The sequence below is a fragment of the Tribolium madens genome, unplaced genomic scaffold, assembly GCF_015345945.1.
Source record: "Tribolium madens isolate multiple individuals breed KSU strain unplaced genomic scaffold, Tmad_KSU_1.1 Scaffold_11;HRSCAF=98;Tcas5.2_LG3b, whole genome shotgun sequence".
Taxonomy (NCBI): domain Eukaryota; kingdom Metazoa; phylum Arthropoda; class Insecta; order Coleoptera; family Tenebrionidae; genus Tribolium; species Tribolium madens.
Window position 1 is genome coordinate 4,033,957 of NW_025400975.1, and position 25,725 is coordinate 4,059,681.

The window sequence follows — 25,725 nt, forward strand, 5'->3', positions numbered from 1 at the left end:
GTAAAGTTTTTTACAAATAGTAAATCTTTTGTTAGAAAGTATAAAAAATATTCATTTTTGACTCAAATAATCAATTTTTGACTTGTTTAGATAATCTACTGGATTATTTGAATAAATCATAATAAAAAGTTAATTTTTTACACAAAAAAACAAAAATAACATCATTTTTACCTAAATATGTAACTTTTAGCCTCTTTGGGCAAGAATTTTTTTAAAATCAATAAGTTTGGTTCAAAAACCAAGAATAATGTGATTTGTAATAAATATGTAATTTTTCGATTAATTTTTGACAATTTATCCTTCATAATTATAAACGCTTATAAGAGCTAAAAACAACATAATGTTTAGATTGTTTTTTTTTTACAAAAATCCTTTTAAAAAGTTATTTTTTTAACTAAAAAGAGCGTTTATATCCACAAAATAACAAAAATTACGTCAATTTCCACCTAAATACAGTGCGAACAAAAAGTCTGTCTATCAAGCAAGCGTAGAAATTTAAAACGTATGTCTGTGGAAGATAAAATGTCACAATGACAAATGAGAAATGTCAAAATAATTTTTAGGTAAATTATGACAGGAAACCGTGGTGAACGATTTTTATGAATAAACACCAACAAAATGTTATTTTAGTTTGTTTTGAGACGTTTCATAGAATAATTCAATTTAATTAGCTTAATGTTTTAATTTTTGAAAAATAATTTTTTGACATCTAGATAACATACGTCCTCAACTAGGACGCCTACTTGATAGAAAGACTTTTTGATCGCACTGTAGATAATTTTGACACTTTGTGCAAGATCTTTAAGAATAATTTTTTTTCTAGAAAAAAAAGCAACAATATGTGATTTAAAATGCCTAGATGTATTATTTTTCGGTCAATTTTGCAAACAAAATAAGTTTGTAGAGAAAAAAATATTTTTTAGTACAAAAAATTTGCTTTAACACGTTAGTTTTTCGTTCAAAAAAGTGCTGAAACCATTATAAAAGCTAAAAATAATATAATTTTCAACTTGTATAAGTAATTTTCTGGATTATTATTTGAAATAATCATAATAGAAAGTTATTTTTTTTAACTAAAAACAGTGTTTAAATGCACAAAATAACAAAAATAACGTCATTTTTATAAGTAATCACCTTTAAAGTATTTGGGCAATTTTTGGCAAAATTTCGAAAAACAAGTTCGTTTTTAGAGAAAAAAAATATTTTTTAGTACAAAAAATTTGCTTAAAACGTTAGAAAACTACAGTGAATAACAATTAAAAAAAAAGTGTTTTTATAATTATTTTCAGCATAAAAACGTGTCTAAGCGCTTGAAAATATGTATAAGTTTTTGGCATAAAAACAAGATTAGAAATTAATTAACTTCAGTACTTTGTCTACTTTGCTTACAGCGCCATATCAAATCTCCTCTTGCAAGGATCTGTTTTTAAATATTCCGTCAAACTTGGTTCTTCTTGCCAACGCAAAGTCGGACTTTCATCATTAAAACTTTCACCTTGTCTTCGAAGATTTATCTTTTGGTTCAAATCCTTTTTATCATTTTTATCTTTCCACCAAAACGGTTTAATATCTTTGCACGTCTTCACACCCATCATGACATTCGCATTACGGATATGTTTTTCTTCAATGATTTTGTTTTTCTCATTTTCTTCCTTTTCTTCACGCTCCATTTTGTCGTCGAGCTTTCTCAAGCGACGCTCTTCCATACATTCTAGCTCGTATTTGAATGAACGGTAAAAAACGCGCTCTGAAACAAAAACAGTGTTGCCAACCCAATTTCAAATTCGCCAGTTTTTCACTTTTCACTCACCGTTATGTTTAAATCTGACATCATAACTGGGCACCACTTGCACACTATACTTCTTGAACAAGTCGTGCAAGAAATAGTCGTTTTTCCCCGGTTTGTCCACCCAGAACGCCCTCGCATTGTCAGTCCACCGTTCCAACACTTGGGGATTCACCGAATAGTCGATATTCAAATTCGCCAACTTTTCATTCTCCTGGTACTGAATGGGGGCACAAAACTTGCCCAAGTTGCTCTGTGTGATTCGAGGCAAAGCAACTGGGGTGAATTCTTGAGCAGACCGCTGATTTTGGTTCACATCGCGCAAAACGTAGTCTTTGGGGGGAAGTGGCGGCAAGGTGAACATGATGACATTTAATTTGACGTTTACTGGTGTTGTCATGCATCATTATTGATTAAAAGCAAAAGTTTCGAGCTAATAACTGGGTTAATTTGGTTGTTTTAAAAGACAAAACATTATCTTGAATTAAATTAAAGTTGCAAGTAAGCATTTTTACGGCAATTTTAAACAAAATCATGCTAAACAACGTGCCTAAGCGCAAAAATAACTTCATTTGATAACGATTTAATTCAAATAAACCAGTTTTTGATTCTCAAAATTGGTATGAGCAGGCAAACTCGCATACAAAAGTATATAATTGGTTGCCTAACTTTATATATTTAATTTTTTTTTGCAAAACTTCTTACTGTAACTTTGAAATTTAGTGTTCCCCACTTAATTCAAAGTAGCAAGCCGCTTTATAGGAAATAAAAAGTGCAAAAAAACGAGTTGACAAATTTTGAAATAAATTTATTAAGAAAATTTAAGGTCATTCTATGACATAATTTACATAATGTGTAGAATACATCTTATTGCATGTATCACTCGAGTAGTTTCCTCTCTTCGCTACCTTCATTCCTGTGCTCTACTGAAAAAAACTCACTAAAACTTACAATACTGTTATAAAAATTACAATTGACTCTTTAAAACCAAAGAAAAAAAAACGTCACCTAAATTACATGAAGAAGAGTATTGGCGTATATTGGAATGCTTTATTTTTACACAATACGTTACTCTATCCTATTTACATGATTTATCGGAAATTCAAGACATCCAATTGAAAAAAATTTCAACATTTATGGCACAAATGCAGAAAAAGGTACTCTTTTTTAGGCAAGACGAGATTAATGTTCAAGAGGATGGAACCCTTTATTGTACTCCTAATTTAATGAAAAATAAATTATTATTTTAGTAGCCGTCTCCCTTAACACTACCAACTTTACAATACAAAAAGTTAATTTAACAAAATAGAGTTTTATCAAATACACTTAATGATGATTAGAACGCTATGTTGAGCACCTAAACTACCAAAATTAGATTATTTTACATATAATACAAATGCAGCCGTTTTAGAATTTTGCTTGAAATTATATTCAGGTTGGTAACAGTGACAAAAATAGTACACACTGCATCAGAATTTAATGAGTACTAAATTTAATGAATCTCACTCACAGCACACGTTTTAAAAAAATAAATAAACCGTAAAAAAATAAAAGAAATGGAAACTGTTATGAAGTGATAAGAAAATAATCACAGTTAAGAATATACAGGAGGTTCTAAAACTTTACCCGTGTAAAGTGTGTTTCACATTGCTAAGAATTTTCAAGGTCAATTACGTCAACTTGTAAAATTCCATAACCTCACAAGTGTCATAAAACGATAAAAGTATTTTTTAAATGAGTTATTGCTCAAAATGCCTTTCTATTTTAAATCAAATTCGTCGGCCTCGAGTCTGAAATGTTTGATTTGTCCGTGCTCGACCAATGGCGTTGGCAATTCGTCATTATCCACCTTAATTCGAATCTTATTGGTGTCGGAAAACAAGCAAGGAACGCCCTTTTGCACATCCCCGTTATGCGGACTGGCGATGGGCGTGTCCAGCGGCGAATACGGCACATAAATGCGCAAAACGTCTGGACTGGGATTATGGGGCGTGGCTCGGGGCGTGGAATGCGAACTGAGCGCTCGTTGGACACTGGTCGAGGCACCAATGCCCGACCCTACTGAACTAGCTCCGCCCACCGAATTATCCGACATGTTGCTATGCGTATCCAGACTGTTTTCGTGAGCTTGCGATCGTGTCACGGTGGAAAACACCGACAAGTCGGCGGTTGACGTCACACTGGTGTCGGCCAATGAGCGACGAGAACCGGTGTGCTCGCAGTCGAGGAGCGAACTGGCGTCGTCAATACTCGGATCAAAGGAGAATTTCGAACCTGGAAATGGGCGGAGTTGAGTTGAGGGGGAGGTGCTGAGAGGTGATGAATTGTTAGTGGTCGTGTGATGGGGTTAATCGACGCCTGCTGATATTGAATGCAAATTTAACTAAACTAATTTTTTTCATTGCATTCAATACAAACGGCCAGTAACATTAAAAAAGTCTGAAAAGCCTTACCATATTATTTTATAGCATAAAAATATGTACACCTTACACCAGTCACTGAATGCAGTTTGTCTCTTTCTCTATGATGGGGGAAAAAATAAAAATTAATATGTGACTAAAAAAATTTTTTCTCGGTTCGGAAAAAATGAACTAGGCTCCGGATAATTTTAGGCCGAGCTAAAGTCATCCGGTCCCTAAAATTGGAACTAGTGCAAAAGCATGCAAAACCTACCAACTGTCGTTACGTCCCGTTCAAATGCTGATTTCAGGCAAAACTAGAATAATAATTATCCTATTTTACATTACTGAGTCGAGATAAAGGAAACGGAGAAAAAAATCTAAACAGAAACATGCAAAAATTTAATGTTAATAAATGAGTTGGGAAAATTACAAGACCAAACCCAAGTATGAATACAGGTGTTCGCGAATTACGAGCAAATATTCTAATCACTAAAATAATTCGTTAATTTTAAGAGCAAACAAATTCCGTATCCAGTTTTTATGCACAAAAAGGCACAACATTGTGCAAAAGTTGTTTCTCTTGACGAGTTGGAATATTTGCTACTAATCCACGAGCAAATATTGATTTCGAACATAGAACATTCCACAGTACAAGCAAATCGCTACAAAACAAAAAAGTGTATCAATCCTGTTTGAAACAATTTATTTTTTGACTCCTTAGCTTATTTACACTTAATTATATACACAATACGTATCAAAAATAAAGTAAAAAGGCACATTTTAGATAAATTTCGCGTCGGAATGTACAAATTGGCACTTAAAAAAATGAAAACAAATCAAAGCCTTGTGCACTCATCAATACTACTATCATCACATAGACTCGACTCGCTGGCTAGAGTAAAAACGCTACCGAGTATAGAATTATTATCAGTGTCTGTACCTGCAAGCCCTATGGATTCACCAACTGATAGTTGACTCTCCTTTTCCTTTTCAGCCGCTTCTCGAGCCGATTCACTAACCAACGTTACAATCTGATTGGTTTCTTTCTCTTTTTCAGTGAATTGTTCGGCTCGAATACCAACAATTTGCTCAAAAGTCGGCTCTTTAAAAACACCAAATGGTCGAGACGGTAGTTCATCTTTATGGGCAGGCCCAGGATGGTCCAGTTTCGCCTTCTTCAACTCCTCCATCGACTTCTCCAACTGGTGCACGACCACGTCGTCTTCGAACATGAAGTCTTTGTACAGTTTCACCTGCAGAAAATAGTAGATTATGTCATTAAGAGTATATTGGCCCACTTGTAGGCCTCGCTTCGCTCGGCCTTGGTAAAATCTATCTACCTTTCAATATTAAAATTTAAAAATTTAAAAAAATGTATATTGACAATTGATAATAACTAATCTAGTACATCGTCTAAAATTATTTTCAACAATACCGGGTGCGGCATCCGTTACGCCCAGAAAAAAAAAACCCCACTTCTAATTAAATAAAATTGTTGAATTTTTTCACACTTACCTGGGCACTAATTTTTTGGTAATTTTTCATTTACAAACAAAGCCAAAAAAAAAATAAAAAGTAATTTTCTCCCAAAAAGTTTAATTCTAATTTTTATACTGACCTACGCAGATTCACTTCCTATAATTGTTTACAAAATCAGAAAAAAAACACCAATTAGATTTTGAATTAAACGCAATTTTCCATCTTAACTTTGAAAATACTTTTTATTTATGACCTGCTACTTGTGCCATCGTAAATTTAGGTGACAATAGGGAACTGCAATTGGGGTAAGATTCCAAGATTTACAACAAAAAGACCCTTTAAAGCGGTCGGCTACCAGTAAATGATTCTTTTGTTGGCACATTATACCATTTTGTCATAAATCACGGGTCTTGTTTGTGTTTAAATAAAAAAAGAGCGATTATTTGGCTAACCAAGTCAAAATTTGAAATTGTGATATCAAAGTTTAATGCGCTAACAGGTACAGATTCATTGAGTGTAAAAACTTCATAGGTAAATTATCAGAAAGTGTTCATAAAACACACAAAACTGTTACGCACTTATTTATTATCAATGGGCGTAACCGATGCCGCACTCTGTACAGCGAAACCCAAAAATAAATTACAATACAAACTTGTATTTTTTTAAATAAAATACTAAAAATGTATTTATCTTTATACACATTTCAGTGTATAAACTCAACTCAACTAAATACAAAGTAAATAAACACTAAATTTACCGAACAAAAAACCTCAAGCTGCAAAAAATACTTAAAACACGAAGTAACAAGTAAACAAATCGTAAACACAAGCTGAAGGTAGACCCTAAGGCCTAAAGACACCGAAATAAAAAATGTAAACACAGGTAAACATAAAACGTCCCGTCAGTGACGTAAGCCGGTAATACAGTTTCCAAATTTGTCAGCTGTCAACCAGATGGTTAAGTTCCTAACAGATACTTCAATATGACACACAAGTTGCACACTTTGTTTTTTATTCAACCTTAACTTTTTCAAGTTTACAGTTTCCTCGTTTTTCCGGATTAATAATAAAGATTCTGGTTCTTTTCTCTAAAATTACATTCTTCCTTTTTGTCTTTCTCTTTCTTTATTAAACCTTTAATATTTTAAACTTTCTTTGTTTGATTTTCACCTTCTGAATTTTATCACTGTTTTGAAATCTGCAATATTTTCACTCTTCGCTTATTTAATAATTTAATGCAATTTGCCTCCATTTTGATTCTCTAATAAACATTTTAAAGAAAGCAATGTTATAATGGTCAAAAGGCGACTAGATCAAATTTTGACTTTTAAAATTGACATTACCAATTGTTACAACAATCACTAAATTGATTAAATTAAAAATTTTAAACGACATAAAGAAAGCAATTACAAAAAATATTATAAAAGCACTTATTTTCGTTTTTTAAACTTCAATTCAGACTTCAAGACTAGTTTTATAAAACTTGTTTTTTAATGTACTATTAATGAAACCCCCTTTTCTTATCCCTAACGAGTCTCTTATGTGTGTAGACTCGATCGTCGTTATAGAAATGATCCGTAACCATAGTAACGACAATAAAAGTCGCCATAGCAACAACAGAAAATGCAAGCCAGTGGCGGGTAACAATTTTTTTATCCGACAGATTAAATAAATTAGTCAATGCTTTTTAGAGCACAACCTATTTCATTCATTTCAAAACGTTATTTATTTCGCTTCCGCCCAATATTTTGTTACAGCAATTGCCCAACATAATCGCTGTTGTTAAACTGTAAACTGTAATTCCGCATCAAAGCAGTGTGAAAAAATTTAACGCATCATAAATCTAAACGTAACAAATTTTAATTGTTAGTAAAATAATTTTGTTATTTAAAAAAATGACTCACTTGTATGTAATGCACAATCGAGTCCATATCATTGAGCTTCAACAAATTCCGTTTATGTAATTTGAGTATTGTGTAGGCCATCGCTGTTATAACTCTTTCTCCGTCTAGTAAATGAATATCCCAAATTCTGAGACAGAGATTAAACGGGACCTACAAAAAAAATGTAAAAAGTTGATTTTTGATGGTTTTTCACTCACCCTTTCGACGAAACAGACGAAGAACCATTTCAGGGAGTATAGAATGGCGTCGACGCCGTGTTTATCAAAATGTTTCTTGAGTTTGGGTAAAAATTTGGCGAGGATTCGGTCGTGATGTGCAAGAAATCGTGTCAGTTTCGGGAATCCTTCTTTGTATAAGCCATGCATGGCGTATTTGGGGTCGGTGAGGAGGATGTGCATGGCCCAGAAGGCGTCTTCTTCGTCCATGTACATGAGTAGGACTCCGGCGAGGCCCGACATGCCTTGGCAATAGCCCACTTCCGAGTTGTACATAGCATAAGCCGTGAGGACGTTAAATAAAGACTGTTGTTTGATGCTGTACCGTTCCCGGTAATGCAAATGCTCTCGGAATTGCCGGTTAACATCCGAGTCGATTTGTCGCGCGTCCGTGGAGTGCAATCGAGCCAGTTTCATCATCTCGGAGTACTTGCCCCCATTTTCGCCCTTGACTCTCTCCACGTTGAGGAGTTTGCACCAGGCTTGCGTCCGCAGCGGGTTGGGGATCCCCTTGTAGACTCTCGAGTGAAGCTTCTCCTTGATGTTGGGGCTGTCCCAGTTCTTGAGCATTTTTAGCCATTTCTTCTGACGTTCTAGTTCAATTTGCAACTTTTTGGCTTCTTGCGGGTCCACTTTGGATGGCAGACGCTTGTCGTGGATGAAGCCATACCTGTCCGTCGCGTGGTACACCTCGAAGCCGGGGTCCTCCCAGGGGTCGATCTCGGCGCCCTCCTCGCGGCCCCGCTCATAACGTTTGAAGATTTTTTCACGCTCTTCGGCTGACCGTTTCAATAAGTCGCCCTCATTCATCCCATTGACAATTTTTCACACGGCGAACGCAACGATACGACAGCATTCCGCTATTTAGGGGCGATTTTCACCACATTTCTCACATGGGGGCTGGCAATTTTGAAAGAAATTTGACAAGTGTCAAATGTCAATACGTCCATAGCCACCTTGGCGATTTGGACGAAACCAAAACTAAGTTAACTCAAATCACGGGTTTTAAACAAACTACGGGTTATTTGCATTTGTGAACATTTATCTTGTAATTTAAGCCGAATTATTACACCACACGAGGCACTTTTCAACACGTCCATCAACCACACGACCCAACATACCGACAGAGACGCCACTTTCAAACAACAAAATTAAGACAAATAAGTGAACAAACAAATTCCTCAGTGTTAATTACTCAATTAACAACCCCCACGCGTCACACATTCCGTGCAATAAAAATATTTAAAAAATAATTTAATTTTGGAAATTTGGAATTCAAAAGCGCCCTCTGGGTGACTCACCGCAACTAATTCTTCTATCACAAGAAAAATGGGAATTTGAGGCTTGATACTTTTTTGGGGCCCAACACAATTAATTGTTAAAAACTGTGGTTCAAAGTGTGTGTTAAGAGCACACGTGTGATTTTTCAAATAAAATTACACCACCCGCGCTGTCTACTGTCATTTTCTTAACCTCTCTCTAGCTGTCACTGTGACGTTTCGCCACGTTTGTTTGTGAAATTTCGGCCCCATTTCCACAATGGTAATGTACAAAGCCACGATTAGGGTCATTTCTCATTGTTTTCTAGGTCGAGGCGGCCACTATGATGCGATACGTCTCTCCGGTGAACCCCGCCGTTTTTCCATCCCTAACTTTGGTTCTTTTGGGAATTGGGATTTTCTTCACGGCGTGGTTCTTCGTCTACGAAGTGACGAGCACGAAACAGTCCCGAGACCTCAAAAAGGAGCTCCTAGTGTCGCTCGTCGCGTCAATTTTTTCCGGTTTTGGAATCTTATTCCTATTACTATCAGTTGGCATTTACGTTTGATAAATTTAAGATAGTTATTGTTACAATTACAAATGTATCGATTTTCTAATACTTAATAAAAAAAATAATAATAAAAAGTAGTTTTCTGTATTACCCACAATTTAAGCCTTGTGATTGGCTGAAAATGTTACCATGGTTACGAAATAAACAACAACAAAAAGACTTGCAATTTAGTAAAAATGCAATTAAAATATCTACAAACAGTGCTTGAAGCTCAGGTAAATTCGATTTATTTATCAGTTTAGTCAATTTTGAATGTTTTAGGATGCTGAGGCGAAGATTATGGCATTGTGTTGGGCCCCCAATAACCAGAAATTGGCGGTGGCGACGTCCGACCGACAAATTTTGCTTTTTGACGACAAAGGGGAACGCAGGGATCGTTTCTCGACGAAACCGGGGAATCCCGAGGCCGGGAAAAAGTCGTACGTCGTGAAGGGAATCGCGTTTAGTCCCGATTCAACCAAATTAGCGGTGGCTCAAAGCGATTGTATTGTCTACGTGTACAAACTGGGCGAGAAATGGGGCGAAAAGAAGGCAATTTGCAACAAATTTCCGCAGCCGTCGGCTGTAATTTGCGTCATTTGGCTCGCCACGGGGCCGATTATTTGCGGGTTGGCCGATGGCAAAGTCCGGGCGCTCCAGACGAAGTCGAACAAGTCGCAGAGTCTTTTCGCGAGTGATAGTTTGGTTGTTTCGTTGTGTTCGAATGCAAAAGGGACTGGGTTTCTTTCGGGTCACGTGGATGGGAATGTCATTCGGTTTTATGTCACTAATGATTTTGGCGAGGACGAGGCGCAAGGGCGAGTAATTCTTTATTCGGTGCCCCCGTGTGCTTTAGCGTGGGCTCAAGGGCATATTTTTGTGGCGGGATGTGAGAAAAGAGTCTCCGTTTATAACAATAGCGGGAAATTGGTCAAAAATTTTGACTATAGTAAAGACGAGAGTGAGCATGAATTTACTGTCGCTACTTGTAGTCCCAGTGGACAGGTAAGTGAATTTTTAATTAAATATGTAATGTTGACATTTCTAACCTTAACGATTATTACCTACCTCCATTACCTCCTTCTTTTACTCCCCACGTGACTACGTTGTTTGTATGATGTTTCCATGACGGCTGACTCGATCGACGAGTCAAACTTTTTGTTTTTTTTTTTACTTATTTCACGAGAATCAAAGTCTTGGTGGAACACATTCCACCTCGGTGTGTAATATACTATTGTTGTAGGCTGTTGTTGTGGGTAGTTTTGACCGGTTAAGGCTCTACATTTGGAATACTCGACGAAGTATTTGGGAGGAAGCCCCCTCGAAAGAGATTAAAAATTTGTATTCTGTTAGTGCGTTATCTTGGAAGAAAGATGGGTCAAGGATGTGTTGTGGTGGATTATGTGGAGTGGTCATGCTTTTTGAGTCAGGTAATTCCCCGTTTTCGATTGAATTATAAAAAAATTGATAAAAACTCGATTTACTTTAAGCAACTTTATATAGCTTGTTTAGTTTTTTTGTAATAAATCTCTAAAGTAGTGCTTTTTTGTTTTTTTATTTCTCTACCTTTACGTTTGATTTGAAGATTTTTATTTTATTTTTTTTTTATTTTACCGTTGATAAATTTTTCATTAAGTATTTTTTTAATTTTTAATTACCTACCGAAAAATTTAATTTATTGTCATTGAATTTTTTATAATTTTCTTCAGTGTCTAAATTTTCTGTTTCTTCTGAGTTGCTTCTTTTTCATTTTTGAATATTTTGCATTTCTTTTTTTTTTCTCTCTCTTATAATACTTTTTTTTTTCTTTTATTCGTCTTATAACATTATAACACATTTTTTAATGTTTGTATTCAACAACACACATATTTTACAATTTGACATTTTTGCTTCAGTTTTTCCCTTACATCGTTAATTGTTTTTTAATCACGATTTTAATCTTCAGCTCTTCATCTACAGTTTCTTATAATAAACCACAAAAAGTGGTAAAAATAATAAAATTTAAAATCGAATATTTAAAAAAAAAGATATTTTTGACAATTAAAATATTTTATTTTGTACTCAGTGTTAAAGAGTGCTTTTATCAACCAATTTCAATAGATAAAGTAGTCTTTTATAGTCTAGTGAAATAAAATAATTTTTATCTACTGTTTATATTCAAGAAATTCTGGTAGGTGAGTACAAAAAAAACCGAAATATTATACACCACGATAAAGATTGTTTATCTACTTGTGAAAAAGTCTACTCGTGACTTCGTCACTTGTAAATTTATTCTTTTCACTCGTAGATAAACAATTTCTTTATTGTTTTATATAATAAATAACTATTTTTGAATTTTTAAGACAGAAAGAAAGAATGGGAATGTTTATTAATGAAATTTTTTTGAATGAATTCATTATTTCTTTTTTTTGTCTTTAAAATTATCATATTTTGTTAATAATTCCTTAATTTTTTTTATGTCCGATTTTAATTTTCATAGATTTTTTCCTTGATTGTGTTTTTTTTCGTTCAATGAACTTTTCAAAAACCTAAGTTGCTTCTTCTAGTTAAATCATTTCTTCATTCTTTTTACTTTTCAGATAATTTAACAAATTTTAGTTTCTTTATTCGGTAATTTTTTTATCATTCAGTGGACTTTAAGCTCCTGTTCTGTTAGTTTTAAATACTTTCAATCTTCCTACTTTCTTTATTTTTATAAAATTGTGTTATTTTGCTTTTTTTGTCATTGACTTTTATTTAAGCATTCTTCGTTTTTATTCCTTTTTTATTGATTCTTCCTTAAATCACAATTTTAGCAACTGCGGATCTTTAATTCCTAAATCTTCAGTTTCTTCATTTATTGAGATTTTTAAAAATCTAAGTGGCTTCTTCAATTGATTATTAAGTCTCTTGTTTTATAACTCTTAAATTTAATTTTAAACTTCTTTTTTCTTTATTAATTTGCTGATATTGACAATATCCTTTTGTTTTTATACTTTTTCTTCCTCTTCTTGTTATTAGTTTTCATCTTCTTTCTTTATTTTTTTTCTTCTTTTCAATAAAACCAATAAAAATGTTTCAGTATTGAAACGAACAGTTTGGAAAGACAAATTTGAGATCACCTACGTTGGCCCGAGCCAAGTCCTCGTAAAACCCTTAGACAGCAACGAAAGCGGAACCATAATAAAATCCCAACACGGCGGTGAAATCGAAGATGTTAAAATAATGGGCAAAGATTTTTATCTAGTTGCTCGAACTGAAGAAACTTTATTAGTGGCCGATTTACAAAGACACTTACTGAGCGAAGTTCCATGGAACAATTCAGGCCGACACGAAAAATTCTACTTTGATTACCCAACAGTTTGTTTGGTTTTCAATGCCGGTGAATTAACACTCATCGAATACGGAGACGATCAAGTTTTGTGTTCGGTGAGGACCGAATTTGCGAATCCGCATTTAATTAGTGTGCGTTTAAATGAACGAATTTCAACAACTGATAACAAAAAATTGGCTTATTTGTTGGATTTGAAGACGATTTGTATCGTGGATCTCTTAAACGGTGTTTTAATATCGCAAGTGACGCACGATTCGAAAATTGACTGGTTGGAATTGAACGAAACCGGTCAGAAATTACTGTTTCGGGACAAAAAACAGAGGTTTAACAATGATTTTTGTGAGAGAAATGTTGGGGAAAATATTCTTTGTAGATTAATTTTGGTGGATACAAGCACTCAAAGTAAACAGTGTATTTTCACGGGTGTTAGCTTTGTTCAATGGGTCGAAGGTAGTGATGTTGCTGTAGCTCAAGCAAATACCAGTTTAGCGATTTGGTATAATATTGAAATGCCTGAAAATCCCACGATAATGAGTGTCAAGGGGGATGTTACTGATGTTGTGAGGAATAATGGTAAAACGGAAGCGGTTTGTATTGATGGGAATAATGTCTACAATTTGGAATTGGACGAAGGGCTTGTCGAGTTTGGTAAGTGCTTAATTCGTGTTGTTTTTAAACTAGTAGAAAAAATAGTGTATTCTATTCGCTTGTAAATTATATTTTAACAAAGGCAATTTAATTTAATAATTGGACAAACTGTTTTTTGTACATTTTATCATAAACTTGTATTTTAACATGGCTGAAAATTATAGTTCTATGGTCTTTAAAACAGTCAATAAACATTCTTCTACTTTTTCTTGCATTTTTTCTTTTCTAGTCTACAGCTTCTTCATTTCTTTTTTGTCTTTAAAAATTTTGCTGCTTTGAGTTAACATCTTAATTTTCTTCACTTTTCATGTCAGTTTTTTATTCATTCGTTGAAATGCTTTAAAATGTAAATTACGTTTCCTAATTATTTAGTTTTTTTACTTACTTTACTTTTTTCTTTAAACTTATTACTTTGTTTTAATTTTTTTTACTCACTTCGTCAATTGTTTTTATTCAATTCAAATCTCCAGTTTCTTTATTTTTAATGCTTTTATTATTATTAAACATACCGATTCTTTAACAGTATATTATTATTTCGATTTTTATTTTGCTTTTTCTTTCTTCATGCTTAAAACTTTAGTAATTTTTATTTCCTTCATTTTAACTTGTTGAACGTCAGTACTTTATTGGAATCTGAAGAATTTTTTTTTCAATTTTTGAAAATTCAAGTTTTTTTAATTTTTTGCATTTTGTGTGCGTTTTTGTTATAAAACCGGATATTTTTTCTTTTTCAGTGTATAAAACTCAACAATATTATATCTATTCTTAAATTTAACACACAAGTAGCACATTTTATTTTTTAACTTAACTTTGCCAAAACGACAGTTTCTTCATTTTTTCGGGTTATGGACAAAAATTTTGATTCTTCAATACTTCTGCTATTTTGACTCTTTTTCAATTTTTAAATCCTCTGTTCTTGCTTCATTGATTGACTTTTTTGAATTCATGGTTTTTGGAAGTTTTTACTTTCATTTTATATTATATTTTAACGAAAGGCAATTTAATTTAATAATTAAACAAACTGGTTTTTTGCATATTTTATCATAAACTTTTATTTTAACATGGCTGAAAATTATAGTTCTATGGTCTTTAAAAAAGTCAATAGACATATATTCTTCTACTTTTTCTTGCGTTTCTTCTTTTTTCTTTTCTTTTTGTTTTTCTCTAGTCTACAGTTTCTTTATTCCTCCTGTTTTTGTTATTAACAGATGTATTTTTCCGTTTTGGTCTTTAAAAATTTTGCTGCTTTGAGATAATTTTTTAATTTTCTTCACTTTTCACTTCAGTTTTTTATTTATTTGTTGAAATGTTTTAAAAAGTAAATTATGTTTCCTAATTATTTAGTTTTTTACTTACTTTACTTTTTTCTTTAAACTTATTACTATTTTATTTTAATTTTTTTAGTTGTTTTTATTCAATTCATATATACAGTTTTTTTTAATGCTTTTATTATTAAACATTCCGATTCTTTAACAGTATATTTTAATTTCTTTTATTATTCTTAAAACTTAAGTAATTTTTACTTCCCTTATTTTAATTTTTTGAACTTTAGCACTTTAAGCATGTTTTTTCAATTTTTACTTTCTTTAATTTTCCTCATTTTTTGTGCTTTTTTGTTATAAAACTGGATATTTATACCTTTTATTTTAAACTTTCTTTGTTTTTCGTTTCTTACATTTTAGCACTTTTCAACTCTGGCGCACCCTGTAGATTCTTTAATTTGACACATGCACATTTTATTTTTTCTTCAAACTTAACTTTCTTAAGTCTATAGTTTCTTTATTTTTCCGGATTATTGATAATTTGATAAAGATTTTAATTCTTTAATCTAACATTATATTCTTTTTTTGTCTTTTTCTTTATATATTTAAGCTTTACTGTGTTTTACTTTTTTTCTTTATTAGCTTTTGTTTAAACTTTTTTTGGAATATACAATTTTTTTCAGTTAATATTATTACCGAAACATTTGCATTTTTTGGCGCAGACTTTTCTTCACTTTTTAATTTTTTAAGTATTCTTTTTGAAAATTTAAGTTTTTTGTTGAATATTTTGTATTTTGTGCTTTTTTATTATAAAATAAAATTTTTACCTTTTATTTTAAAGTTCTTTTATCGTTCGCTTTTTACATTTTAGCACTTTTCAGTTTTCAGTGTATAAACTCATTAACCTTAACATTCTCAAGTCTACAATTTTTTTATTTTTCTGGATTATTGATAAAAATTCTGATTCTTGTATTTAACGTACCTAATATTATGTTCTTCTTTTTTGTCTTTTTCTTTCTTTACCTAACAACGCTTTAATATTTTTTACTTTCTTTGTTATTAGTTTTTATTAAACTTTTTTGATTTTTACTTTTTAAATTCTAGGAGCACTTTTATTGGAATCTGTTGTTAGTATTTATTACTCATATTTTCGAAATATTTGCATTTTTGGCGCAAACTTCTCTTTACTTTTTTATTCTTCAACTTCTCCCTTTTTGAAAACTTAAATTATATTTTTTTGAATATTCTTTTATTTTACATTCTTTATTTTTCGCTACTTACATTTCAGCACTTTTTAGTTTTTGGAGTTTGACACACAAGTCGTACATTTTATTTTTTCTTCAACCTTAACTTTGTCAAGTCTAGGTACAGTTCCTTCAATAATTCTGCTATTTTGACTTTTCTTCAATTTTTAAATTTTCTGTTCTTGCTTCATTTATTGATTTTTCTTTTTTACTTTCATTTAAATTTAATTTAAAAAAAACAGACAGTTGTCTGTTTTATTCCACACTCGCTTCGCTCGTTTCTAGGAACTGCGATCCACGACAACGATTACGCCAGAGCCGTTCTTTTCTTGGAATCGATGGGTAATTCCCCGGAAGCGTCAGCAATGTGGCACAACTTATCAACAATTGCCCTAAAAGAGCACAACTTACAATTAGCTGAGCGTTGTAACGCAGCTTTAGGTAACGTAGCAGCTGTACATTTCCTTCGCGAAACAATTGATAAATTATCGAATGAAAGTCCCGAAATTTGGGCACGTTTATCAATCTTGAACGGCGATTTAACAACAGCGGAAAATATTTATTTGGAACAAGGCGACATCGAGAGTGCTTTAAACATGTACAAAAAATTACACAAGTGGGACGAGGCGTTACGACTAGCCGAACAACGTGGTTACGACAAGTTGAAACAACTCCAAGACGAACACATGTCTGTTCTTTTGCAAAGTGGTCAATATGAGAAAGTCGGTCAAGTGTTGGAAAAGGAGAACAAGTTTGAACAAGCCTTGAACATGTATATCAAGTCGGGGAAATTGCTTCGAGTACCGTCATTGGTGCTGAAAAATCAAGAGCTGTTGAAAGATCAGACGTTGATAGCAACGGTGTTGAAAAACTTGGTCAAACATGAAATGTTTGAAGCTGCTGCTGAAATATATGAAAAGTTGGACAAGATTGATCTTGCGATGGAGTGTTACCGAAAAGGGAAGGTTTGGAATAAAGCTGTGGATTTGGCTCGTGAAGTGAGTCCAGATAAGGTGGTGGATTTGGAGGAGGAATGGGGCGATAGTTTGGTTGAAAGCAAACAATTGGATGCTGCAATAAGTCATTTTATCGAAGCTGGTCGCACTTTGAAGGCTTTAGATACGGCCGTTGCGGCCAAACAGTGGAAAAAAGCCGTCCATATAATTCGAGTAATCGACGATCAAGAATCAGTGAAAAAATACTACGACACTATTGGTGGTTATTTTGCAAAAATTCGTGATTTTGCCACAGCTGAGAAGCTTTATATCTCCTCGGGGATGTACAAAGAGGCTGTTGATATGTACAACGAGGCCGGTCAGTGGGAAAAAGCCCACAATTTAGCCTCCCAATACCTCGAACCTGAAGAAGTCGCCGAAATGTACATTAAAAAAGCGGCCCAACTCGAGGAAAACGGCAAATTTCGTGACGCTGAACGTCTTTATGTTTCGGTAAATTCCCCCGATTTGGCAATTGCGATGTATAAGAAAGTCGAGCAGTATGATAATATGGTGCGACTTGTCGAAAAGTACCATCCTGATCTTTTGCAAACGACTCATTTGCATTTGGGTCAACAATTGGAGAGTCAGGGGAAGTACCGAGCGGCTGAAATTCATTATTTGGCCGTGAGTGAATGGAAAGCTGCGATGAATATGTATAGGAGTTTGGGGATGTGGGAGGAGGCGTACCGTGTGGCGAAACAAAATGGTGGAGCAATGGCGGCGAGTCAAGTGGCGTTTTTGTGGGCGAGGACTTTGCCCATTGATTCGGCGATTAAGTTGTTGAATAAGTATGGGATTTTGGATTCGTGTGTTAATTACGCTTGTGAAACGTATCAGTTTGATTTTGCGTTTCAGTTGTGTAAGAATTTGCCCAATAAGGTGAGGTTTGGACAGTGGTGGATTTAGGCTTTTTTAGCATGTAGCAAATATAAAATTTTTCTACAACTAACTATGAAATCGTAACGTTAAAATGGTTTTATTTTTGAAATTAATGTTATGTAAAACAGTGAAAATTATTAGAGTAATTGTCGATTTTCTCATTAAAAAATAACATATTTTTGAGCTAAATTTCCGATTTTATGGCGTTTTTCCCAATAAAAAACGTACCAAAACGAACAAAATAGACAAAAATTAGAATACTAGACCTGGTTTTCTTAGTTTCTTTATTGTTCGGGTCAAAATTATTTTTAAAGTCTAAAGAACAACATATTTTGGAGCCAATTTTGTATTTTTCCAAATTTCTTGCTTTCTTGGTGAAAAAGGCTTGTGAATGAGCGGAATAGGCACATCTTTGATCTGATTTTACCATTTTGTACACAACTTAGGCCGAATTTCTTGCTTTCTTGGTGAAAAAGGCTCGTGAATGAGAAGAATAGGCAAAAATAACCCACTGCAAACCGAATTGTGCGATTTTCTGTTTTGTTTTGAAGAAATTTCTCGTAAAAAACTATCTAAACATGAAAATTTTACTATTTTTTCTATTATTTTTGACAAATTTATGAAATATAGTTTGTTTTCTTGGTGAAAAACTGGTGAAAAAATTTATTTGAGACTTAATTTTGCAAATTTAAATCAGAATTTCCAAATTTTGTTAGTTTTTCCTAAAAAAAAATTAAGGTCCATTAAGACCCATTTTTGCAATTTTCGGTATTATTTAAACCAAATTTAATGTTTTTCTTTTGAAAACCTCCCTAAACAGATGAAAATTTTGCTATTTGCGGTATTATTTTTGTCAAATTTCTTAAATTTAGTGTTTTTTGGTGGAAAACAGGTGAAAAAACTGATTTGAGACTTAAGTTTGTAAATTTAAATCACAAAAAATAGGCTAATTAATTCAATTTTAGACCTTATTTTGCAATTGCTAAGATTATTTAAACCAAATCTTTCGAATTTAGTTAGTCTTTCAATAAAAAACGCTCTAATTGTAAAGAAACAGACAAACGTCATAAATTTGCAAAATTTTAATATATTTTTTCATATTTAATGCGTTTCTGGATTACAGAAAATGAGTAATAAATTGAGTGAAAGAGGCGAAAATAATGCAATTTTTTATCTAATTTTTCAAGTTTGTTTTGTTTTGTAAAAATCTCTTAAATTGAGTACTTTCCTTGGTGAAAAACTGACTAAACTGATGAAAATTTGGCTATTTTCTGTATTATTTTGGAAAAAATCTCTCAAATTTAGTGTTTTTTGATGAAAAATAGACAAAGAAACTCATTTGAAACTTAATCTTACTAATTAAAATCATTCATTCTTTTTTTTCCATCGAATTAAACATAATGCTCTAAATGTAAAGAAATAGACAAACGTAAAATTTTTCCGACATAAATTTTACGATTTTTTTATTTTATCTTTTTTTTATTTATTGAGTTTCTGGATTACAAAAAGAAAAAACCCTTGTACTAAATGAACCAATTTTGCAATTCTTCGAATTATTTAAATCAAATTTGTTTTTCTATAAAAAGAGCTGGTAAATGAATCTGTCAAATTTAATGTTTTTATCATTGAAACACTGCCTAAAAATGAATATTTTGTTATCTTAGTATTATTTTTGATAAATTATTCAAACTGAATGTTTTCTTGATGAAAAACAGGCGAAAAAAGTCATTTGAGAGTTAATGTTGCAAATTTAAATCATAAAAGAAGAGGCAAAAATAATCCATTTTAGACCTTATTTCGCAATTTAAGCCAAAACCATCAGTTGATGAAACAATGCATTTTACATTTAATTTTGCGATTTTCTTCTTTTTTTAGGCAAAATGTCTCAAATTTATTAAATCTCTCAGTGCAAAGTCCTGAAGTCTAAAGAAATAATTTTTGAAAACATTTTTGAAACAATTTTGCTTTTTTCTGTATTCTTTATACTAAATTTTTTGGTTTCTTGGTAAAAAAAAGCTAGTAAATGGAAGGAACAAGTAAAAATACCCCACTTCCGATTTAATTTTGCGATGTTTTGGTAAAAACTTGCAAATTTGGTGTTTTTCAGGTGAAAAACTCAATAAATAGGTCGAAAGACATGAAAAAACTCATTTTACAATTAACATTACTTTTTCTTGCATTATTTTATACAAATCTCTTGAATTCAATGTGATTCTTAAGCCAATCAGTTTTTATTAGTCTTTTTGTTTATTAATAGCAATACTTTAGGGCCCCAAAAGCTCAAATCCGCCACTGCTTTTGTCATTTCCGTCCTCACAATTTTTCGCCTAGGTCACCGAAGTGCATTACAAATACGCAATGGCATTAGAGGACGACGGCAAATTCAATCAAGCCGAATCCGAGTTTATTTTAGCCGAAAAACCAAAAGAGGCAGTTCTGATGTACATCCATTCAAAAAATTGGATTAACGCTTTACGAATTGCTGAAACTTATGAACCTGGCACAGTTCCTGAAGTGTTACAAGCGCAAGCGGCGCAATGTTTTCACGATAAGCAATTTCAGGAGTTTGAGGTGTTATTATTGAGGGCGCAAATGCCTGAATTGATTGTACAGAAATATAAAAGCGCTGGTAAAAAAAAATCATAAAGTCACAAAAAATAAATAAAAAACTTGTAGATATGTGGGTGGATGCTTTACGCGTGTGTAAAGATTATCTTCCCCATCTTTACCCGACTTTACAATCGGAATACAGCAATTCGCATCATAATAAAATGTCCGATGTTAATATCGAAACACTTTTATCGAAAGCGAACGAATGGGCTTTGGCAGGGCAACATAAACAAGCAATTGACTGTCTCTTGCAAGTCAATACGAGTATTACCGAGCCTTCGATTGTGAAAAGGGCCCTTTTGAGGGCCGCCGATATGGTTAATAAGTTTTTATTCGGACCGGAAGCCCTTGATATTATCAAAGTTTTGTCGCCGAGGTTGACGGAAATCGGGGAACATGGGGTTGCCGCCCAACTTTACATAAGTATGGATATGATGAAGGAGGCTATTGATACGCTTATTGTCGCTGAAGAGTGGAATAAGGCGAGGAAAGTCGCCAAGGAGTTAGATCCGGCCTATGAAAGTTATGTGGAGAGTAAGTACAAGGATCGGTTGTTGAAAAAAGGAGATGTGGAGCAACTTGCCGATGTTGGTGAGTAGTTTTCTGTTTTTTGAACATTTTTTTATTCAATTTCAAATCTAAAAAAAAAATTATACAATTTTTAGAACATTTAGAAGTTGCGCCAAATGAAAAAACAAACTTTTTGTTATTCGAATTTTCAGTTTTTCGGTAAAAACACAGACGCAAATAGACCGTTTTCTGTTATGTTTTGTTTCTCAGTTAAAAATGTCCAAAAACTAAAGAAACAAGCAAAAATTAGGCATTTTTGATCAAATTCTGAGTTTTTTTTTGCATTATTTTGTTCAAAAATCTTTCGATTTAAGTATATGAGTTTTGGTACAAATTCTTGTAACTAAGGTTTTTTAACTTAATTTTGTCATTTTCTACTTTGTTTTCGTAAAAATTTAGAAATTTCTCATAACCTGACCTGAGAACCTCTCAAATGTAAACTGTTTTTGGGCGAAAAGCGTTATGAAGCTAACAAACAACAGAAAATAACGCATTTTTGGTCTAATTTTAAGAATTTTTACATTATTTTGGACAAAACTTTTAATTTTAAAATGAGTTTTTCAAAGAGAATCTATAGAAGCAAGCGATAATAACGCCTATTGAATTTAGTATGTTTTTCTCGGTAAAAAATGAGCGAAAATAAGGCATTTTGGGCTTGATTTTTTTAATTTTCTACATTATTTTGAGCAAATTTTTCCAATTTTGTTTGTTGAAGTTGAAAATTTTGAACTTGTTTGTAATATTTTGGCCAAATCTTTTGTATTACATGTTAAAAAGCACTTCAAGTAGAGCAAAACAAGCGAAAAATAGCACTTTTTAGATCCAATTTTTCGATTTTCTGTTTTCTCTCGCCCAAAAAGTTTTTTTGAAAATCGTTCAAAACCTAGAGAAGTAGACGTAAAAAATTTATTTTATGACGGTTTTTTTATTTTTTTGTATAATTTTTGAAAATTTTTTGAATTTAAAAATGATTTTCGTTGAAAGACGCTTTAAATTTAGAGAAACAGATGAAAATAACACACAGTAGTCCTAATTTTTAGTTATTTTTTGTTTTGTTTTAGGGAAATCCCTATTTCTCAATTTTAAAACATGCCCCACATCTTGAGGAACAGGCAAAAATCTTGTGTTTTTGATCATATTTTGCGACTTTTGTCTATTTCGGCTAAATATTTTGGACAAATATATTACATTTTGTTAGTTTTTCTAACAAAATTTGGAGAAACAGTTCACTATTTTGTGTTTTTCAGCAATATTTTAGACAAATTTTTTGATTTTACTTTACTTTTTGTTGATTTGTTTAAGCGCTGTACTTGTAAATGCTAAATGGCTCAAAACAATCGAAAAAATTACATTTTTTGATCCAGGTTTGGGATTTTCTGTCCTTTTTGGCCAAAATTATCTAAATAAAAGTAACAAGCGAAAAAATAACACTTTTTAGATACAATTTTGCGCTTTTCTGTTTTCTTTTGCCGAAATCATTCAAATTTAAATTGATAATAATTAATTATAATAAGATTTTCTGTGAAAACCGACTTAAACCTGTAGAAACAGACGAAAATATAACAAAAAAATTTCGTATTTTCTGCATTATTGTTGCCAAATTTTCTGAATTTATTGATAGTTTTTCCGTAAAAAACGCTCTAATTTTAGAAAGGCGTTATTTTGTTTAGTGGACAAAAAATATTGTCATTTTCTCTTTTAGTAATAAGTTTCCTAACTTCTAGAAGAACACGCAAAAATTTTGTGTTTTTAACTAAGTTTTGCTATTTTTTGCATTATTTTGGCGAAAGTTTTTTGATTTTAGGGAGTTTTTGCTGCCTAATTATTTTAAATTTTATTTTTTTCTTTGTGAATCAGTTTGCTAGTAATAAACCGTTGGAAATTTTATTGTTTTATTTAATTAAAAAAAATAAAAAGTGCTTGTTTTTTAGACATAATCGGCGCTTTGGATTTGCTCGCCGAACAAGGCCAATGGGCCCGATGTATCGAAAAAGCCAAGACTCACAACGCCCCCATTTTACACAAATATGTTGCTTTATACGCAGCGAAATTACTCAAAGATGGCTTCGTAAAAGAAGCCTTAAATCTCTATTCAACACATGGAGCTCCGGCAATGCCTCAAAATTTCAACATTTATAATCACATTGCTTCAGAGATTTTCGCTTTGTCGGATATTTCAGGACCTGAAAGTTTTTCAGTTTGGGAACAACTGAGACAAATGCTGTTTGAAATAGTTGAGTATAGAAAAAACAAATATCCGCAAACTTCACATAAGTGACCACTTTTATGACCATGAAATTTTCTTGTAATTTTGCACTACTAACTGCACTAGTTAAATTAATAAGCGTCCTGATTTTTTTGTTCATTTACTTACTAATTATAGTGTGCTTCTTACTCTCGACCTGAATGCGTTTGCGGATAAAATAGTATATGTTATTTGGAGTAAAAGTGAGTTTATGTGGTTTAGCTGAATTATTTGCCTCACTACGTTCGGCACTATCACTTTTACTCCTCATGACATAACGTACTATTTTTTGATTATTGTGATTTGTAGAATGAAGGTTTAGCAGCTAATACCAACATGGAAACAAAGCTTCACTTTAGGAATTTATTATTGATTAGTCACTATTACGCCCTTCGTACAGCTTGTAGACAAGTACCGTCTTTGAAACCAATAGGTGTTAAAATAAGTAGTGCATTATTGAGATATACTGATATAATACCAGCCGATAAAGCGTTTTATGAGGCGGGGAAAGACCTAAAAGAGGAAGGACGCTTATCGGAAGCTTTCGTTTTTTTGAATCATTATCTAGATTTGTGTGAAGCTATCGAAGAAGGCGAAGGCCAGCTTGTAGACCATTCGGATTTAGTCCAAACTGATTTTCCGTCAAATATTCCACTTCCTGGACGATTGTATTTAGGGGAAGACCCACGTGAACATGACAATGTGCGTGAATGGGTGCTAACAGTGAGCATGGATCAAAGAATCGAACAGGTAAGAAAAATAATTAAAAAATTGGAAAAAAAAACTGCTCTTTCAGACGTTGCCTTTGGATGATAGACAACTGTACGAGAGTTGTTTACAACCAGGGGAACAACCGTGCGTTGTTTCCGGATATCCGGTCCGGAAACAGATTGTTACTTTTGCAAAATCGAATTTTCAGGCAAATAAAGATGTGTGGTCGAAGCTGAATATGGGGGCGAAAATGGCACCAGAGTCGAATGTTTCGAATGTCTTGGCGTTTATTAACAAGTGGTGTGGGGCACCGAGTAGTTAAATTTGATTTTGTGTTGATTTAAAAAAAAATTAAAGTTTTAAATTAGCACACCAAAGGGGAAAAATAAAGTATTTTGCAATTTCGTGTTTTATTTTATTAGATTTTTGATTTTCTATGTTAAGACTGCAAATTTAGGGGAATAGACAAAAATAAATCAGTAAGAATAATTAAAGATCTAATTTGGCTGTTTTCTATTAGTTTTTCTTCTTCTTGGATCTTCTTGGTATGGAAACGACGGGCTAATCGTGTTTTTGTTCTTCTATTAGTTTGTTTTTTTGGCGGAATCTCTCAATTTTAATGAGTTTCTTGGTGAAAAACTCGCAAAAAGTAGTCAATTTTGTGGAAATCTTTTGATTTTAATAAATTTCACAATGAAAAATAATTTGGATGTTTAATTATTGCATATTTTGTGACTTTTGTACTTGTTATTTTTCAATTTTTAAAAATACCAACCAAATAAATTCGGTAAAACTAGACAAAATAGCAAAAGTAGGTTTAAAGTCGGTTAGTTTTGCCTATTTCTCTAAACTACAAAGAAATAAACTAATAAATTTAAAACAACAAGACAGAAAATGCAAAATTAGTAAAAACAATGATTATTTTTGATGATCTCTTCTAAATTTAAAGCTTCAATTTTTCTCGATTTTAATACAGAATTAATTCGAAATTAATGTATTTTATAAAAAATAATTGCCTCAATTCCAATTTTAGGTATGAAGCAATTTGTGCTATTTCCAATCGATTTGGCTCAATTTTAAGCCGGAAATATTTCAACAAAATAATGGCTTGAATAAGAGTTTTCTTCCAAAATAAAGCAATTTTAGCTATTTTTAAACTAATTTTGGTCGATTTTAGTACAGAATTTATTCTAAATTAATGTATTTTATAAAAATAATTTTTTTCATTTCCAATTTTAGGCTTAAGTAAAGCAATTTGTAATATTTTGAATCGATTTGGATCAATTTTAAGCCGAAAATCAACCTGGATCAAAGTATTTCGACAAAATAATGGCTTGAATAAGAGTTTTCTTCTAAAATAAAGCAATTTGAGCTATTTTTAATTTAATTTCGCTCAATTGAGCAATTAATTCAAAATTAATGCATTTTACAAAAATAATTTCTCTAATCTTCATTTTATGCTCAAATGAAGCAATTTGTGCTATTTTTAATCGATTTGCGAAACTAATTTTTTTTTTTAAATTGGTCTGTTGTTTTGGTAGATTTTGACCGAGAAACTCATTAAAATAAAAAAAAAAGTGACAGAAAAAAGGCAAACTTACATCTGAAATGGGTTATATTTTTTCAGCTTCTTTATATTAATTTTTTGCT

General features: G+C 32.3%; 4 protein-coding genes across 5 annotated transcripts in view; 2 read left to right on the plus strand and 2 right to left on the minus strand.

Moving 5' to 3' along the window:
* The window catches only part of LOC123004234, a 3,140-nt gene extending 978 nt beyond the window's left edge, over nt 1-2,162 (minus strand). Inside the window, exons 1-2 of one of the 2 annotated variants that reach the window (XM_044397394.1) lie at nt 1,811-2,162; nt 1,390-1,747 (exon numbers count right to left, since the gene is read on the minus strand). In XM_044397394.1, coding sequence (XP_044253329.1) covers nt 1,390-1,747; nt 1,811-2,150 — 698 coding nt within the window. In that variant the 5' untranslated portion in view covers nt 2,151-2,162. Of the gene's footprint in view, nt 1-1,371; nt 1,748-1,810 lie in introns of both variants that reach the window. The other variant, XM_044397403.1, reaches the window with a different exon arrangement.
* Nucleotides 2,163-2,577: 415 nt separating this feature from the next.
* Nucleotides 2,578-9,531, minus strand: LOC123004880 (USP6 N-terminal-like protein). Its single transcript, XM_044398390.1, has 4 exons — nt 7,768-9,531; nt 7,571-7,720; nt 5,129-5,441; nt 2,578-4,060 (listed from the first exon to the last, which is right to left on the minus strand). Exons 1-4 carry the CDS (start codon nt 8,593-8,595, stop codon nt 3,546-3,548), a joined length of 1,806 nt encoding a protein of 601 aa, XP_044254325.1. The 5' UTR covers nt 8,596-9,531; the 3' UTR covers nt 2,578-3,545.
* LOC123004888 (transmembrane protein 258) lies at nt 9,064-9,690 on the plus strand. Its single transcript, XM_044398403.1, has 2 exons — nt 9,064-9,327; nt 9,374-9,690. Exons 1-2 carry the CDS (start codon nt 9,325-9,327, stop codon nt 9,611-9,613), a joined length of 243 nt encoding a protein of 80 aa, XP_044254338.1. The 5' UTR covers nt 9,064-9,324; the 3' UTR covers nt 9,614-9,690.
* Nucleotides 9,691-9,766: 76 nt separating this feature from the next.
* LOC123009047 (intraflagellar transport protein 172 homolog) lies at nt 9,767-24,479 on the plus strand. Its single transcript, XM_044405198.1, has 11 exons — nt 9,767-9,831; nt 9,878-10,600; nt 10,839-11,025; nt 12,657-13,230; nt 13,282-13,556; nt 16,348-17,939; nt 20,271-20,568; nt 20,616-21,140; nt 23,051-23,352; nt 23,674-24,114; nt 24,161-24,479. The coding sequence occupies exons 1-11, from the start codon at nt 9,793-9,795 to the stop codon at nt 24,395-24,397; spliced, it is 5,193 nt and encodes a 1,730-aa protein (XP_044261133.1). The 5' UTR covers nt 9,767-9,792; the 3' UTR covers nt 24,398-24,479.
* Nucleotides 24,480-25,725: the final 1,246 nt, after the last annotated feature.